The sequence below is a fragment of the Pelophylax lessonae genome (genome assembly GCF_965119305.1).
Source record: "Pelophylax lessonae genome assembly, chromosome: 7".
In the NCBI taxonomy this organism is placed as follows: domain Eukaryota; kingdom Metazoa; phylum Chordata; class Amphibia; order Anura; family Ranidae; genus Pelophylax; species Pelophylax lessonae.
The window spans coordinates 219,286,000-219,303,776 of record NC_138774.1 but is presented as its reverse complement, the minus strand read 5'-3'; the positions used below and the strand labels follow the sequence as shown (position 1 = coordinate 219,303,776).

The following is a 17,777-nucleotide window of genomic DNA, read 5'->3' as shown; positions in this document are numbered from 1 at the left end:
TTCTAGGTTAACTATTAAATGTCATAGCGAATAGTAAAAAAAAATAAAGTTAGTTTTAGTTTTCTCTGCATAGATTTATACTGGGGATAATGCCTGTCAGTTTTATTTTGCTACTGAAATAAAAAGATAACCCCCTGGAGTTGGGACTATATCGACACTATGCACAAATGATCAAAAATCAGTAAAAAAATTGGATTTTTGTCTTACCGTAAAATCCTGTTCTCTGAAGTTCATTGATTGACGCAGTCTCTGTTCTTCATAACAGTAGGGTTATACAGCACTCTACAGGGTTAGGACACTAGGCAGAAAAGAAAAAAGTTCTGGCTAGGCCTTTGGTCAGTCCCAGGAGGTATACTCCCTCTCTCTGCTATAGGATGTCAGTTTGGTAACAGCAGTGTCAGAGAAAACAATACCAACCCAACTCAAAATAGAGGGGCGGGTACTGTGCCAGTCAATGAACTTCAGAGAAAAGGATTTTACGGTAAGACAAAAATCCAATTTTCTCTATCATTCGTCGATGGACGCAGTCTCTGTCCTTCATAACAGTAGGGACTTCCCAAAGCAGTGTCAAACAAGAGGGGTGGGGACAGCAGAAAATAATCCCCCAAGGCTGAACCATAGCCAACCAGGCAACATTGGACTCATCAGAACAAGAGGAGACCCACCTGGAAAAAAACATTAAACACCCTCAAGGGAGACTAAAACACCCTTAAAAACAGCAGCCTGCAAAACTTTGCAGCCAACGGAGGCATCTGCAGATGCCAGCACATCCACCTTATAAAACTTTGTGAAGGTATGAGCAGACGACCAGGTAGCCGCCTTGCAAACCTGAACAACAGATGCCTGATGGCGAAAGGCCCAGGAAGCACCAAGCGCCCGAGTAGAATGCGCCTTAACAGGACAGGGAAAGGAGGAACCTGACCCTTAATTGAATAAGCCTGCACAACCGTCTGTCTGATCCATCTGAAAAATAGTCGCAGCAGGCGCAGGCAGCCCTCTCTTTGGTGCATCCACAAGTACAAAGAGCGAATCTGACTTCCGAAAAGACTCAGTCACCAAGTACACTCTGATTGCCCGAACCATATCCAAAGTATGCAGTGCAAATTCCTTAGGATGTTTAGGCTTAGGACACGAGGGTAGCACAATGTCCTCATTTAAGTGGAAACTGGAAATCGCCTTCAGAAGGAAGGACGGATCCAGACGAAGCACCACTTTTTCCCTGTGAACCACCAGATAGGGAGAATAGGGAGAATGACAGGACAATGCCGCCAGTCCCAACACCCTGCATACAGAAGTAATAGCCACCAAGAAGGCCACCTTCTGGGATAAGGTAAGAAGGGAATCTCCTGAATTATTTTCAAAGGGAGGTTTCTGGAGAACCAACAGCACCAAATTAAGGTCCCAAAGGTGGCAATGGAGGTCGCACCGGCGGTGCCAAGTGTCGCACCCCCTGGATAAAGTTACGCACCAGGGAATGGGTGGCTTATGGCCTTTGGAAGAAAATTGCCAAGGCCGAAACCTGACCGTTGATCGTACTCAAGGTCAACTTTTGATCAACGCCCCTTTGAAGGAAAGCCAAGATCCGAGCCACCGAGTAAGAGCGAGGGGGAAACCCAAGAGACTCACACCACGCAATATACAACTTCCACGAATGATGATAGTTCTTTCTAGAAGTCCCTTTTCTCGCATTAAGCAGAGAGGCAATCACTGAAGCAGACAATCCCCTGGTCCTTCAGCACCTGGCTTTCAACAGCCAAGCCGTCAAAGCCAGTGACTGTAAAGAAGGATGGCAGATTGGCCCTTGAGACAGTAGATCCTCCCTGAGAGGAATTCTCCAAGGAACGTCAGCGACTAGCATGACCGGGGTCGGCATACAAAACTCGGCGAGGCCAGTCCGGAGCTACAAGGATGACCGGAATCCCTTCCGCCTCGATCCTGCAAAGAAGTTTTGGCAACAACAAGAGGGGGAAAGACATTTTAGCCGATACTGACCCCACAGAGCCACCAGCACATATGTGGCATCTGCCAGAGGCTCCCGAAAGCGGCCCACAATCCTCTGCACTCGCCTGTTGATCCGAGATGCCAACAGATCTATTTCTGGAGTGCCCCAACAAACGAACAACTGCTAAAACACCTCTGGATGGAGAGACCATTCCCCTTGATCCAAGGATCGCCGACTGAGGTAATCCGCCTGCCAATTTTCCACTTGTGGAACGTGAATGGCGGAGAGAGCTGGAATAAAGCATTCCACCCACCGAAGGATGCCTGCCACCTTCAAGGCCGCAAGGACACTTCTGGTGCCCCCTTGGCGATTGATATAAGCCACGGCCATGGCATTGTCAGATTAAATGCGCACTGGTCAGCCCTGAAGGTACTCTGTCCAGTGGACTAGGCAAAGCCTGATCGCCCTCAGCTCCAGAACATTGATCAATAACCTGGATCCTAACAGGGACCAGACCCCTTGAGCAGAAAGCTTGCCAAGAACACCTCCCCACCCGGACAGACTGGCATCCGTGGTGACAACTGTCCAATATAGGGGAAGGAAGGATTTTCCTTGTTTGAGCGTCGGGGACCGAAGCCACCATATCAGGGATTCCCTGGTCACCTGGCTCAGCTGGATCTGGTTGTCCAGGGAATTTGGATCTTTGTTCCATTTGAGAAGGATTTCCTACTGGCGGATTCTCGTGTGGAATTGAGCGAAAGGGACCTGCTCGAAGGACGACACCATCAGTCCCAGAACTCTCATACAAGTCCTAAGGGACGACCATTTGCTGGACAGCAATAGCTGAATTGCAGCCTGGAGTTTTTGAAGTTTGTTCGGAGGAAGAAACATCCTGGCTGAGGACGAGTCCAAAGTCAGACTCAGATAATCCAGTCTCATGGAAGGGACCAGGGACGACTTCTGAAGGTTCAGAATCCACCCAAACTCCTCCAGAGTTCTTACGGTGACCTCCAAGTTTGACACCAGTGCCATGGGAGACTCTGCACGGAGAAGCAGATCGTCCAGGTAACCCAGGACCGATCTCCCCCACTGGCGTTAACAACGCCAGGACCGGAGCCAACACCTTTGTGAAGACCCGAGGGGCAGAGGCAAGACCAAAGGGTAACGCCACAAACTGATAGTGATCCTCTCTCACGGCAAAACGCAGAAACCATTGATGTCCTGCACATATTGGGGTGTGAAGGTAGGCATCTTTGATGTCTATGGAGGCTAGAAAGTCCCCCTGATGTAGGGAAGCCATCACCGTGCAAACGGATTCCATCTTGAAATTCTGAACTCGCACGAAGCAATTCAGTGCCTTTAGATCCAGAATTGGACGCACCTTGCCTTCCTTCCTGGGGACCGTAAGCCGGTTTGAGTAAAAACCCTGAAAACGTTCAGAAGACGGAACTATTACTGCTTCCTGACAATGCAGAATAAAACTGACATCCTATAGCAGAGAGAGGGAGTATACCTCCTGGGACTACCCATAGGTGTAGTCAGAACTTTTCTGCCTAGTGTCCTACTCCTGTAGGGGGCAGTATAACCCTACTGTTATGAAGAACAGAGACTGCGTCTGTCCATGAACGATAAAGAAAGTAACATTTATTGATACAAAAAGATTAAAAATACATCTGATAATACAGATTTGCGTCAAACGATATGTAGAAATGAGAACAATGACATAATATAAAAAATTGTTAAATCATGATACTGTACTCATTTCGATGACTTCTTCAGGTGTCTAAAGATGGCAAAAAGTACAATAAGTACAAGTAACATGTATATGAAATTTACAAAAATAAAGCTTAAAGACTGATTAGAGTAGGTAATAATTCCATACTAACCAATCAAGAACAAAGGAAGATGTGGATAACACATATGCCGCTACATATAAAACCAGGAACGAATATACAGATGCTGCCACCATGTGAGTTCCCACCGCCAAAATGGAGATCTCAGCAGCTTAGTGCCTAGGGGTGCCCATCACGGTGTGGCGGTGGGAATTACATGGTGGCAGCATCTGTATACTCTTTCCTGGTTTTAGATTTATCGGCATTTGGATTATCTACATCTTCCTTTGTTCTTGATTGGTTAGTATGAAATTACTAACTACTCTAATCAGTCTGTAAGCTCTATTTTTGCAAATTGGAAATATATTTTACTTGTACCAATTTGTTTTATATTGTTAGGTCATTGTTCTCATACCTACATGTTTGTCTGTGGCAAATATGTATTTTTAATCTTTTGTATCAATAAATGTTACTTTTTAACCAATATTTGGTAATTTTTGGGTAGTGCCGATATATAGTACCAACTCCAGAAGGTTATCTTTTTGCAGTTTCCAATTAGGGATGAGGGCACAATACAACTAAAGGCTGGATTTTTTTTTTTTCTACATTTTGCCACTGGGGGATTCTGCCTCCTGTAGCAATTTCTCCACATCCACTCTCCATTGGCCATTCAGGTTGTAAGAAAATTCCAGTGCAGCCCTCCGGATCAGTCACCCCCTCATCTGAGCACATGTGCCTGTTTTGCTGCCTCCACCAACCCCAACCCCCCTGCAGCTTTCCTCCCATGGACCTCTCCTCTGCCAGTCCCCAGAGATCGTGCACCTGCTTGGAGGAGAGCACACATAGCAGCAACCTGCTCTTGAGCCCCACTGCTGCTGTGCTATGAAGTCTGGCTGCTCTGCGCCGTCTTGTTACAGAGCTTAGAAGCACGTAGAGGTAGGGACATTGTTTTGACTGCTCTCTCCTTGCACAAAAGACCCCCCTACTTTACGGATTCTGCTGTCAGACCGTATAAGTGCATTATAGGAGCACTCCCTCCCTGTACATAACTTTTCTTCCCCTACTGATCTCACCTGGATGACTCCCTCCCTTTCACAGAAGCAGCTTTTTTACCTGGGACTGTCAGATTCTCCACTGCTGCATCCTTCTCCTCCTCAGCCTGCTGTCTGACACTGTAGAGTCAGGGCTGAGACGGCAGCAAAAACTCTTCTAGGCAGTCGGTCATACCCTTTGTCAGAATCCCTGGCTGCGTGAGCAGGAAAAGGGCAGGCTTGGTGCAGGGAGGAAGCTCTTCTATCAGCACCTAGCCAAGCTGGCAGCATCTTTGTAGCGGCTGCTTAGCGCACACTACCTCCTGCACTAATTCATACCCCTCCTACAATGTTAGCCAATCCCCCCACCCATGATCACACAACCCCTTTTCCTGCAATGTCTGAAAGCCTAGAACCCCTCCTAACTGCCTGCTTTGACCCCCTAAAAGTCTGCACCACCACTTCATGTATTGCACGCAGTTGCAGCATGGCTCTATTTGCTTTAATGGGTCAAGTCTGGCAGGTAGTACTGCCCACTAAATGGGGCAGTGGGTAGGTGGGAGGAGCACTACTGTACATCGCTTTAAATCGCATTCTTTTTATAACCAAGGGTGCCTCCAGCTACATCCGGTCCCCTGACAATATCTGTTACAACGGAACATGTTGTGCAGAGTTAGCGTTCACGCCATCACGCTCGCCGTTTGAGTGCGGCAAGGCTTATATGCTGGTTTTGCTTTCCTTTTGAGGGTACAATTATGTAAAAAAACATATATGTCTTTGAAGGATACTGCACTATTGGGCCTCTTCCTTGTATTCCGCATCTTTTTTGTGGCATATGGTCATTTGGTGGAGAGATACATGAATACTGGGCTAGAATGGGGAGACTGGCTGGAGCTGCTGGGCTGCTATATTGTATGAAGGCTTATGACCTCATATAACCTAGACGTCAATTGATCTGGTAAGGAGTGTTTGCACCTGGAGGATTGGGATTGCAGCAGTTGGCACCTTGTCACTGGAGTGATTATAAATGCACCAGTTCACTTTATGGACATTTCCTATATAGAGTGGTTAAAATTTTCATGTGATTTGCACTTTATTGTATAGTACATTTGTATCACTAATTCACAGGTATATCAAAAAATTTGAATATCAAAAAGTTTTATTTCAGTCATTTAATTCAAAAAGTGAAACTCATTTTATATCGATGCGTTACACCACTCGTACAGAACTCACAGAAGGTGGTCTGGGGATAAACGTAGGTAGGAAGGAAAGAACCTCTCTGGAGGATAAGCCCGAAACCATCTTGAAGCCGGACCGAAGCAGCTCGTGGACCCACCTGTCTTGAATCAGGGAGGTCCAGAAGGGCCCGCTCACAGGTTACCAGACCAGGTCCTATCGGAACCTCCGGAGGAGATCCTTACAGACTTAGATCCATGGTCTTGAAATCCTGCTAAATGATATCATCCAGGGAGGATCCAAACAGGTGATCCCACACAAAGGGAAGATCAGATAAGATCTAAGATCTTGGAAGTCTGGTCTGCAGACCAGCATCCAGCATTTCAGCCATAACCTGTGCACAAGGACCACTACGGTCACGGACAGCCTAGAGACTAAGGGAGCCGCATCCAGAGAAACATCACTGGCGAACTGCAACCCCTGGACCAACTGGTCTGTGAGCTTCGCAAAGGCAGGGAGAAGCTGTTTCCTCCCCCTCCAGAGCCTGGCGCAAAAGCTTTTCCCACAACATTAAAGTCTGGGATACCAATGCTATAGTGAACATCTGCTGGTTTTGGTCCACTGTATTATATCAAGTCCAAAGTCAACGAAGCCCTCTACAAGGAAATTCTAGAGCACTTCATGCTTCCCTCTGCTGACCAGCTTTATGGAGATGCTGATTTTATTTTCCAGTAGGACTTGGCACCTGCCCACACTGCCAAAAGTACCAATACCTGGTTTAATGATCATGGTATCACTGTGCTTGATTGGCCAGCAAACTCATCGGACCTAAAACCCATATAGAATCTGGAGTATTGTCAAGAGGAAGCTAAGACACCAGACCCAACAATGCAGATGAGCTGAAAGCCACTATTTACAGAAACCTGGCCTTCCTTAACACCTCAGCAGTGCCACAGGCTGATCGCCTCCATGCCACGGCGCATTGATGCAGTAATTCATGCAAAAGGAGCCCCGACCAAGTATTGATTGCATACTTTACTGTACATGGACATATTTTTCAGTAAACAAACATTTCTGTATTAAACATCCTATGTAATGTTCTGATTTTCTGAGATACTGAAATTTGGATTTCACTAGCTGTAAGACATCATCATCAAAATTGAAAGAAAAATGCTTGAAATATAACACTGTGTGTAAGACATCTATATAAACTACTTTTTGAATTGAATTATTGAAATAAGTAACTTTTAGATGGTATTCTAATTTTAGGAGATGCACCTGTATAGTTGATTTATAATATTTCCTATATATAAAAAATAAAAAAATTTCCGCGCTAATATGATAAATAATTAATAAAAAGTTGATAAATATATATCAGCAGCCAACACAAAATCAACTAACAGTGACTCAAATTAACAATAAAACATAAAAGTGTAGCGCTAAGAGTATTGATGATCACAAAAATGATAAATAGTGTCCAAATGAATGGAAAAAACTACTAATCACAATGATGTGTATAACGAAGAGAAGAAGTGTCCAAATGAATAAGTCCCAATATAAATGATATAGAATGAGATCATAAATCCACGTGTACAATATTGCAAGAAGTGATTCGACCCGTGACACCCAGGGTATGTGAAGGAAGGGGACACCTCGGTGATGGGATATATTAAGCAGCTTACCAGATTTCCTTGGCTGCTACACTTAATGAGTCAGCCTCTCCCAGCTGTTAATCAAGGTCGCTGAAAATCTGATGTTAAAGGGATGCTTAATCGATGCAAGTAGACCACCTCTTAAGAAGCATGTAGCAGATCAATATAGGGTTCATACTCCTCAATATTTTTCTCCAGCATAAATGAATGTGTGGAAAGAAAAGAAAGCGAAGCCCATAGCGTAATCCCGTTTTAGAAATAATATTCCACTTTATTAAAAAAAATATTACTCACATTTTCTCAAGAATAAAATAGCTTTATCAAATCGCTAGACAGGGGATGGAGGTGCGGCGTCCCGCGAACAATCCCAAGTAGCAAAGGATGATGAAGGCCGGCTAATTTCCAGGGGGCGTGTGGACGTTGCGTCTGGAGTCGCCAACGTTTCGTCTCAATAGACTTCGTCTATTGAGACGAAACGTTGGCGACTCCAGACGCAACGTCCACACGCCCCCTGGAAATTAGCCGGCCTTCATCATCCTTTGCTACTTGGGATTGTTCGCGGGACGCCGCACCTCCATCCCCTGTCTAGCGATTTGATAAAGCTATTTTATTCTTGAGAAAATGTGAGTAATATTTTTTTTAATAAAGTGGAATATTATTTCTAAAACGGGATTACGCTATGGGCTTCGCTTTCTTTTCTTTCCACACATTCATTTATGCTGGAGAAAAATATTGAGGAGTATGAACCCTATATTGATCTGCTACATGCTTCTTAAGAGGTGGTCTACTTGCATCGATTAAGCATCCCTTTAACATCAGATCTTCAGCGACCTTGATTAACAGCTGGGAGAGGCTGACTCATTAAGTTAAGCAGCCAAGGAAATCTGGTAAGCTGCTTAATATATCCCATCACCGAGGTGTCCCCTTCCTTCACATACCCTGGGTGTCACGGGTTGAATCACTTCTTGCAATATTGTACACGTGGATTTATGATCTCATTCTATATCATTTATATTGGGACTTATTCATTTGGACACTTCTTCTCTTCGTTATACACATCATTGTGATTAGTAGTTTTTTCCATTCATTTGGACACTATTTATAATATTTCCTATGCAATATGTTTATTAGGATAGTGGACTGGCCTTACACACACCTGATTTATCATTCATTTTTGTTTGACACTGAGTGCAAAGCTTGTTTTTAGGTTATTTGCACCTACCTTTCTTCTGCAACTTCTGCCGTTTCTGCTTTCTCTTCCATCCGTTTCTTCAACAGACCTTCCCTCTCCAACTGGCAGTACAGAGACAGGATTTCTCTCTCAAAAGACTGGCTTATCCTTTTCTGAGCATTGTACTTGCTCTCCACTGCCTGCAACTGCCTCCTAAGAGCCAAGCATAAGGATAACAGGACAGGATTTACTGCTTACATATTGAATTTAAGGACCATCTAATTATTATGAAATGGCGTTGCCTCTAACCAACTCACTGCAATATAGGTTGTTTTTTGGATTCTGATTTTAAAAACACAGAACCGGGTCTGAATTGACAAGTGCGCTATTAGGCATGTTCAGCAAAAACACCACAAAAGAAAGTGCAGCACCCAAAAACAAACAATACAGATCTTTTAGTTGTTTAGCTTTAAGTAAATTCTGATTGGCTGCTTTTGGTCATGGAACTTTCCATCTGCAATTTTGGAATAAGCCAATATCCTTTTTAGCTAAGCTGTAATGCTGGATATCACCTGTGGGTGCCGCTGTAAGGCAAAGTTGTAACTTCAGGTTGAGAAGAGCAGCAGCGGTGGTGAAGGGTGAGGGAAGTAGTGATGACACGTTACACACTGACATAAATTCAGGCTTAGTTAGGACAGTTCCCTAGTATACAGTAATCAGGATAGGTCTACAAATACATGCAGATTCACAGCTGTTACCGGTTCTTGACTTTGATATCTTCCAGAAACTTCTTCTGTTCCTGAAAGAGCAGTTCCTTTTTGGCCAGCTGCGCCTCCAGCTCCAATATTCTTTTCTGGGTGCTCTCCAGCCTCTGATTTTGCTGAACCACCACACAGCGAGCCTTTTCCAGTTCCTTCTTAAAGGAGACCTGCAACATCTCCACTTCCTGTGCAGATTACATGATTTGTGTCAGTCAATATTTACAGCATTGTCATATGTGCTTAACTACCAAACAGTAAAGTTACAAGAACTGACATTCTGTTTCAGCCACCACTGACAAGTTCGCCTTATCCATATTAAACATTTCAGAGTTCCTCCCCAACTCTCTAGTTTTTTTAATTGTACATCTATTGAGCCATGGCACTATTATCAAAATCTTTAAATCATGACATACCCATGTGTTCAAAAAGGCATTGACAGTTTTGAACTTTTAGTTAAATAAATATTACTACAAATGCTCAATAAAATAGGATTTTTTTTAACCTTACCACAAACTCCATTGATGGACACAGAAATTTAGATACAGTTGGGTTATGCTGCAACCTGCAGGAGGATAGGACACTGGCACACAGAAAACTTGTCAGACAGTCCAGTATAAACCCATCATACTTCCAAACATGCCTTAGTTTTGTGGTAAAGCAGTACCAAGAGCATGATCACAGAGGGGTGAGTCCTGGGTCTCCCAATGAACCCCAAGAAATGGACTTTCCATCAAGTACAAAAAAAACAAAAAACCTTTTCTTTCTTGCCGATTGAGGCACACAGGAATTCAGATACAGCTGGGATGTCTAAAAGCAATATGACACGTGGGCAACAGCAACAAAAAAAAGCAAATTTATTAAAAAACAAAACTGCAGACTGCCTTCAGCTTAGAGCAGTCTGACAGATCTTTTGCCTAAAGCTGGTATCAGAAAAGACCTGAACATCTATCTGGTAGATCTTAGAGAACAGGTGATTAGAACAGAGCTTGCAAATATGGAAATCCATTGCTTGATCTTGAAAAGCCCAAGATGCTCTCAGAGGCACAGTAAAGTGGGGCCTTGACAGAAAAGGAGGCAATCCAGTCTTAAGAATCCTAAACTTGAATGATGTTTGTTTAAGTTACCAATGAATGGTGGAATGAGAAGCGGGTTCTCCCTTACAGGGACCATTATGAATGACAAGGAAAGTCAGTTGTTGTAATAGGATCAGTTGCTGTAAAGTAAACCCCGAACAGCATGGACTACATCCAGCCAATGGAGGGAGATCCTTCTATTTAACTGGAGCCAGACAGAGGAATGGAGGAAAGCTGTCCTGGTTGAGATTAAAGGAAAAAGTTACCTTAGGAAAGCAAGGATGTTCACAGTCTTTCCTTGTGCAAGACCAGAAAGGGTTCTTTTACAGGATAAATCCACTAATTTACACTACAGAGGTGACGGCAAAAAAAAAAAAAAAAAAAAAAAAAAAAAAAAAGCAACCTTGAGAGTCAGAGTGGAAAGAAAAAAAAATCCCCAATAGGTTCAAAAGGTGTTTCTCTTACGTCCTCCGACAGTCGCCGCCTCTTCATATTAGTCACATATGGGGTATTAGACTTTGCTCCGAAGGAGTAGCTAGGCAACAGAATATGTTAACATTAAAGCTTTTAACATATCCCACCCTCAAGGGGTGGTCCCCTCAGTCAATACCCTCCTACTTCCTGCAACCATATCTCAGTTTCAATGTCTAGCTTGTCGGGAGTGGCTGGCTCTCTCTGTGCTGGGGCTTTGTGCCCCAGACTCTTTCTCCTTTTTTGATTTTTTGTTTGAGTTTTCTCTCTACCTTTACTTAGCTGTTCATTTTGTCAGCGTTAGTTAGTTCTTCGGATGAAGAGGATCATGCGGGCTGGGTCTCGGGCTGATCCCCCCTGGTCGCAGGTCGTGGGTCAGTGGCTTCCCAGCCTGCCATCGAGCGTTCAGCCAGGTAACGCTCCTGGCACAGTGAACGACCCATCCCTGTTCGGTGCAGGGATGATTGGTGAGGTGGCTATCTCACTGGACGCTATGCGGTTTCTTAACCCCCATTCTGTGCGTCTTGTATGCGACTCTCCCTGCCTCATGTGCAGCGGCTTGTTCGCCTGTGCGGGTCCCCCACGCCATTGTGAGGTAAGTGTATCTATGTGGGGACCTGTCTGTCTGGGGGGGTGTCAGTCTGGGACTGTGTAACCTGCCTCTATTCACACTGTTTGTCTCCCTATCTCTCGGCTGCATGCTGTGGGCTACAAAGGGGGGGGGGGGGGGGGGGGGGGGGGGAGCTGTGTGACACTGTGTGTGTCAGCCTTGTCAGTGTGTGCAGCTGTGTGCTGTGAGGCATGTTTTGTGGCATGTTTGGGCACTATACAGCGATCGCTGCGGCGATCTCACATGTTGTTTTTATACATGGATGACATGTGTGTTTTACTGTACTGTGGAGCGGCGGTTTCGGCGCCAAACGGCGCCATTTTGCCTACACTCGCTCCGGCCACATGTTCTACATGCATGGCGGCCATTTTCTTGTAGCCTCCCATAGGCTTTCATAGAGCGCCCTGGCAGCATCACTTCCTCTTCTCCAGGAACACCGATCGAGGCAGCAGCAGCGGCAGCGAGGGTCTCTTCAGGTTATATCCTTCCTATCCATTGCCTGTGTCAGTTTTATTGTCCCTGTGGGGGTCTCATTGTGCTTGTGTGTGGTGCGGTGGGCTGCGCTCGCCGCGCTTGTTAAAGGGGCAGTTAACCCTTTATTATCCGGCATTTGTTATAGGGGCAATGGATTCTCAGGAGGGCAAATTTCCTACCGCCTTGGTGGAAAGCCAGGGGACCGCTGTTTCCCCCCCAGGGGGGGATTTAGCCTCTATTGTGGCTGGCCTTGCTGCTCAGGTGCAGATGCTGGTGGCTGCTCAATCTACTAAAAGACCCAGAGTTGCTCTTTCCTCTGATTCTGAGGGTGAAGGTGATGGGGCTGTTTTGGCGGGGGCCTCCTTATCGGGGTCCCGCTCCTCCCTGGATCTAGTGGGGTCTGAGGTGGAGGCTGAAGTTGAAGGGGTTGATAATTCTCCCCCTGGCTCGCCTGAAGAGCTTGCAATCATGGATGAATTGATTGCTTCCATAAAGCAAACGCTGCGTTTGCAGGATGAAGTGTGTCCCCCCGCTGCCTTGGCGGCTTATGGGACGCAGAGAAAACGCAGGACGCCGCAGGTTTTTCCCTGCAATTATGATTTTCAGCGCGCTGTTAAGGAACAATGGCGCAATCTGCGCAAACTTTTTGCTGTACCAAGTAGGTTCAAGCTGCGTTATCCTTTCTCGCCTTCCACTGATGAAAGGTGGTGTGTGCCTCCCCCAGTGGATCACGCAATTGCGGTTTTAAACAAATCCACTGCGATTCCTGCAGAGGATTCCCCTGTGTTCCGTGATGCCACGGATAGGAGATTGGAGTCTCTTGCCCGTCATACTTATTCTGTTACGGGTTCTATGCTTAAGGCTCTGTTTGCTTCTCTCATGGCGGCCCAGGCGATCGCAAGTTGGACGCAGATGCTTAGGCGCGTCCTAGTGGCCGATTCGGCCTCGCCGGCGACCCTGGACATGGTGGATCAAATCCACCAGGGTGTCATGTATCTGTGTGATGCGGACTTGGACCTAGTTCCGTTGGCTGCACGTGTGCACAGCCATTTCCCCAAGGCTAAGGGGGCTTCTGGGAAGAAGCATGCTAATTTTCGGCCCCCTCAGGGGTCCTTTCGGTCGCACTACAAGGGCAAACCGTTCAAAAGGTCAAGGCTCTCAGAAGAAGCCCTGGTCTGGTAAACAGAAGTCCGGTCAATCCGGATCCGCAGCCCATAACAGTGCGGCCTGAAGGGGCGCCCTCACCCAGTTTTGGGGTGGGGGGACGCTTGCTCGGTTTTCTTCAGCCCTGGCTGGCCCGCGTGCGGGACAGATGGGTTCAGGAGATCGTTCGATCTGGTTACAAGATCGAGTTTCTCTCTCGGCCGGAGAGCAGATTTTTTCCCTCAAATCTTCAACTGTCTCCAGAGCGTTTACGGGACCTGCACCTGGCGGTGCGGGACCTGAGGGCTCAGGGAGTGGTAGTTCCGGTGCCTCATCGGGACAGATTTCGGGGGTTTTATTCCAATCTGTTCACCGTGCCCAGAAAGGAGGGCAAGGTTCGTCCAATTCTGGACTTGAAGGCTCTGAACCGCTCTGTGCGGGTTCGCAAGTTCCGCATGGAATCCCTGCGGTCGGTGGTGGCTGCCTTGGTTCCGGGGGAATTCATGGCCTCCATCGATTTGAAGGATGCGTATCTTCACATCCCCATTTTCGAGGGTCACCAGAGGTACCTTCGATTTGCCATTGCGGACGATCACTACCAGTTTGTGGCGTTGCCTTTTGGTCTCGCCTAGGCTCCGCGGGTCTTCACCAAGGTGCTTGCACCGGTTCTGGCATTGAGGGCCCAGGGCATTTCTGTCCTGGGGTAACTGGACGACATTCTGGTTCGGTCTGCGACCAGCCAGGGTCTGGAGAAGGACCTGTCTGTCACGATGCAAACTCTGCAGGAGTTTGGTTGGACGATAAATTTTCCAAAGTCGACGCTGAGTCCGTCGGTTCGTCTTCCCTACCTGGGAATGATTCTGGACTCGGTGCAGGCGAAGGTCTTCCTGCCGGAAGACAAACTCAGAACTCTTCAGGAGGAAGTCAGGTCCCTCAGGGACGTTCCGCACTCGTCTCTGCGGACGTGCATGAGATGTCTGGGATTGATGGTCTCGGCCTTCGAGGCGATTCCCTTCGCCCAGTTTCACACGCGGGGTCTCCAAGCGGAGATCCTGTCCATGTGGGACGGGCGACCTCACTCTCTGGATCTTCAAATCTCGTTGAGTCATCGCACCAGAAGAGACCTTCTGTGGTGGCTCCAGTCCCCGATGGTGTCCGGGGGCAAGTCGTTTCGTCCTATCTCGTGGACGGTAATCACCACGGATGCCAGCCTGTCGGGCTGGGGTGGTGTTCTGGGCGTTCTGTCCGCCCAGGGGACTTGGTCGGAGGGGGAGTCCTCCCTTCCGATCAACATTCTGGAATTGCGTGCGATAAATCTCTGTCTTCGTCGCTGGACGGACCGGCTGCAGGGCTGCCCGGTTCGGGTGCAGACGGACAATGCCACGGCGGTGGCCTACATCAACCACCAAGGGGGCACCAGGAGTGCCCGAGCGGCTCGAGAAGTGGCCGACATTCTGTCCTGGGCCGAGGCTCATGTCCCGGCGATAACGGCGGTTCACATTCCGGGGGTGGAGAACTGGCAGGCGGACTATCTGAGTCGCCAGACCCTGGATCAGGGGGAATGGTCTCTCCACCCGGCTGTCTTCCAGATGTTGTGCGCGAAGTGGGGTCTTCCAGAGGTGGACCTGTTCGCGTCTCGTCTCAACAACAGGGTGAGAAGGTTCGTGGCAAGGACACGTGACCCTCGGGCAGACGCGTCGGACGCGTTAGTGGCCCCGTGGCATCAGTTCAGGCTGATGTACGCGTTTCCACCGATTCAGTTGCTGTCCAGGTTCCTTCGCAGGTTACACTCGGAACGCAGCACGGTGATTCTTGTGGCACCGGACTGGCCTCGCCGGTCCTGGTACGGCAGACCTCGTGAATCTGGCGGTCGACGCCCCGTGGCGTCTGCCTCTTCGAGACGATCTCCTGTCTCAAGGACCGATATACCATCCTGCTTTACAGTCGCTGGCTTTGACGGCCTGGCTGTTGAGACCGAGGTCCTGAGGGAGAAGGGTCTCTCCCCAGAGGCCGTTCATACCTTGATCAACGCGAGGAAGTCTTCCTCGGGGAAGGTTTATTACCGTACTTGGAAGGCCTATTTTGCTTGGTGTGAGTCCAGGGTATTTTCTCCCCGCACGTACTCGGTTTCCCGAGTGCTGTCCTTCCTTCAAACGGGTGTCGATCAGCGTTTGGCGCTGGCTACGATAAAGGGTCAGGTGTCTGCGCTGGCCGTTCTGTTTCAACGTCCCGTGGCTTCCAACTCCTTGGTTGGCACTTTTGTTCAGGGTGTGCGGCATCTGGTTCCTCCTAGGAGGGATCCTCTGCCCCCTTGGGACTTGAATCTCGTTCTGTGTTGCAACGTGCTCCTTTTGAACAGATCAGGGAGATCTCGTTGTCTATGTTGTCCAAAAAGGTCGCCTTTTTGGTGGCGATCACTTCGGCTTGCAGGGTGTCGGAGCTGGCAGCTTTGTCCTGCAAGTCTCCGTATCTGGTTGTTCATTTGGATAAGGTGGTCTTGCGACCCAATCCTTTTCTTCCGAAACGAGTTTCGGAATTCCATCTTAATGAGGATATTGTCTTGCCTTCGCTGTGCGCGAAGCCTAAACATCCAAAGGAGGTGAGATTACATTCTTTGGATGTTGTTCGGGCGATAAGGGTTTACCTTAAATCGACTGAGTCTTTTCGAAAGACGGATTCCTTGTTTGTTCTTCCAGAGGGTCCTCGGAAGGGCATGGCGGCGTCAGCCTCTACCATCGCCAAATGGATCAGGCAGACCATTGAACAGGCCTATGCTTTGCAGGGGAAGGTTCCCCCTGTGCCTGTGAAGGCGCATTCTACTAGATCTCTGAGTACGTCTTGGGCCTGTCGTCATGGGGCTTCTGTAGCCCAGGTGTGTAAGGCGGCGACTTGGTCGACCGTGCACACTTTCACAAAATTCTACAAAGTAGATGTTCAGGCATCGGCGGATGCTTCCTTTGGCCGCAAGGTTCTTAGTGGGGCGGTTCCCTAGGGTCCCTTGTGGGGACCACTGGCTGTTGGGATAAGTTTTTTATCCCCTGGTTATTTGTCTTTTCCTGGGTTGTTGCTCCTGTTGAGCACCTGTTTTTTCCTGTTGCCCAGCTGGGTTCCTTCCTTTGGTAAGGTTCCTTTCTTTGATGCGGAGACTGCGTTGCCTTTCGGCGCGGATGCGTTTCCCACCCCTCATGTTTGCACTGCTTTGGGACGTCCCCATATGTGACGAATATGAAGAGGCGGCGACTGTCGGAGGACGTAAGAGAAAACTGAATTTTTGTAAAATCTTACCTGTAAAATTCCTTTCTCTGAGTCCTCCGACAGTCGCCGCCCCCGCCCCTCTTTTGGGGTTTGGTTGTATACTCTACTGCTATTCCACTAAAACTGAGATATGGTTGCAGGAAGTAGGAGGGTATTGACTGAGGGGACCACCCCTTGAGGGTGGGATATGTTAAAAGCTTTAATGTTAACATATTCTGTTGCCTAGCTACTCCTTCGGAGCAAAGTCTAATACCCCATATGTGACGAATATGAAGAGGCGGCGACTGTCGGAGGACTCAGAGAAAGGAATTTTACAGGTAAGATTTTACAAAAATTCCGTTTTTTTTTTTAAGTGCAGAGAGAACCAAAATCAGATTCCCAGGAGTCATGGGGCAGAACACAGCAGAAGCCACACACCCTGTACAAAAAGGGTCCTCATGAAAGGAAGGTAAGCTAGTGGTTTCTGGAACAAGACTGGCAGCACAGGCCCATTTACAAAAAAGGTCAGGATTTGTCCCACTGAGAATTTCCCCAGGATCGTTGTTTTTGCTTCACACACAGGCGAAGTATGCGTCCCATGTGCAATGGTAGACTGTACGGGAAGCAGACTTCCTGGTTTTTAACATTGTAGGAAAATCCAATTAAGATATACTTTTGTCCTTCAGAACCTGGCCTTTATTAGCCACACTGGTAAAGCTGGACTACAGGTAAAAATTGTAATTGCATAGTTCTTGGTCCAGCTTGAACTGATATAAGAATGCATATCTCTAACCTGAGAGCCCGCTGTGGACAATCACTGCAGTAGTCAGTGCTACTACAATGATCCCTTTGTGTCTTGTGCCAATTGTCTACCCAATTGCAAGTGATCCTCAGCAGAGGGGGAGATCAGGAAGTAAAATGATCCAGGAGTCAGCACCAGGGGATGAGGAGAGGCTCCCCCTGCCGAAATAATCGCCCACAGGGCTCCACTGTCAATGGCAAACCACTACAAAATGGCAGCCGGACTACACAAACATGGCCGCCATGTATAGACATACACAGGCTACAACAAAATGGCAGCACGCACCACAAGGCATACAGGGACCCAGGTGTAAGACCAGGTCTCAAGGACAGATTCAGGCATGATGGGGGGCCCTGACAGGAGCCCCAACCAGGTACAACCCGCCCCCCTGCAGTCTGGTCGCCA

The 17,777-nt window shown here is 47.6% G+C and overlaps 1 protein-coding gene across 1 annotated transcript in view; it reads right to left on the bottom strand.

Moving 5' to 3' along the window:
- TSC1 (TSC complex subunit 1) overlaps positions 1 to 17,777 on the bottom strand; it is a 110,847-nt gene that overhangs the window by 1,022 nt on the left and 92,048 nt on the right. Inside the window, exons 20-21 of the mRNA XM_082262530.1 lie at positions 9,563 to 9,750; positions 8,856 to 9,017 (exon numbers count right to left, since the gene is read on the bottom strand). Of these exons, the coding sequence (XP_082118656.1) occupies positions 8,856 to 9,017; positions 9,563 to 9,750 (350 nt within the window). The remainder of the gene's footprint in view (positions 1 to 8,855; positions 9,018 to 9,562; positions 9,751 to 17,777) is intronic.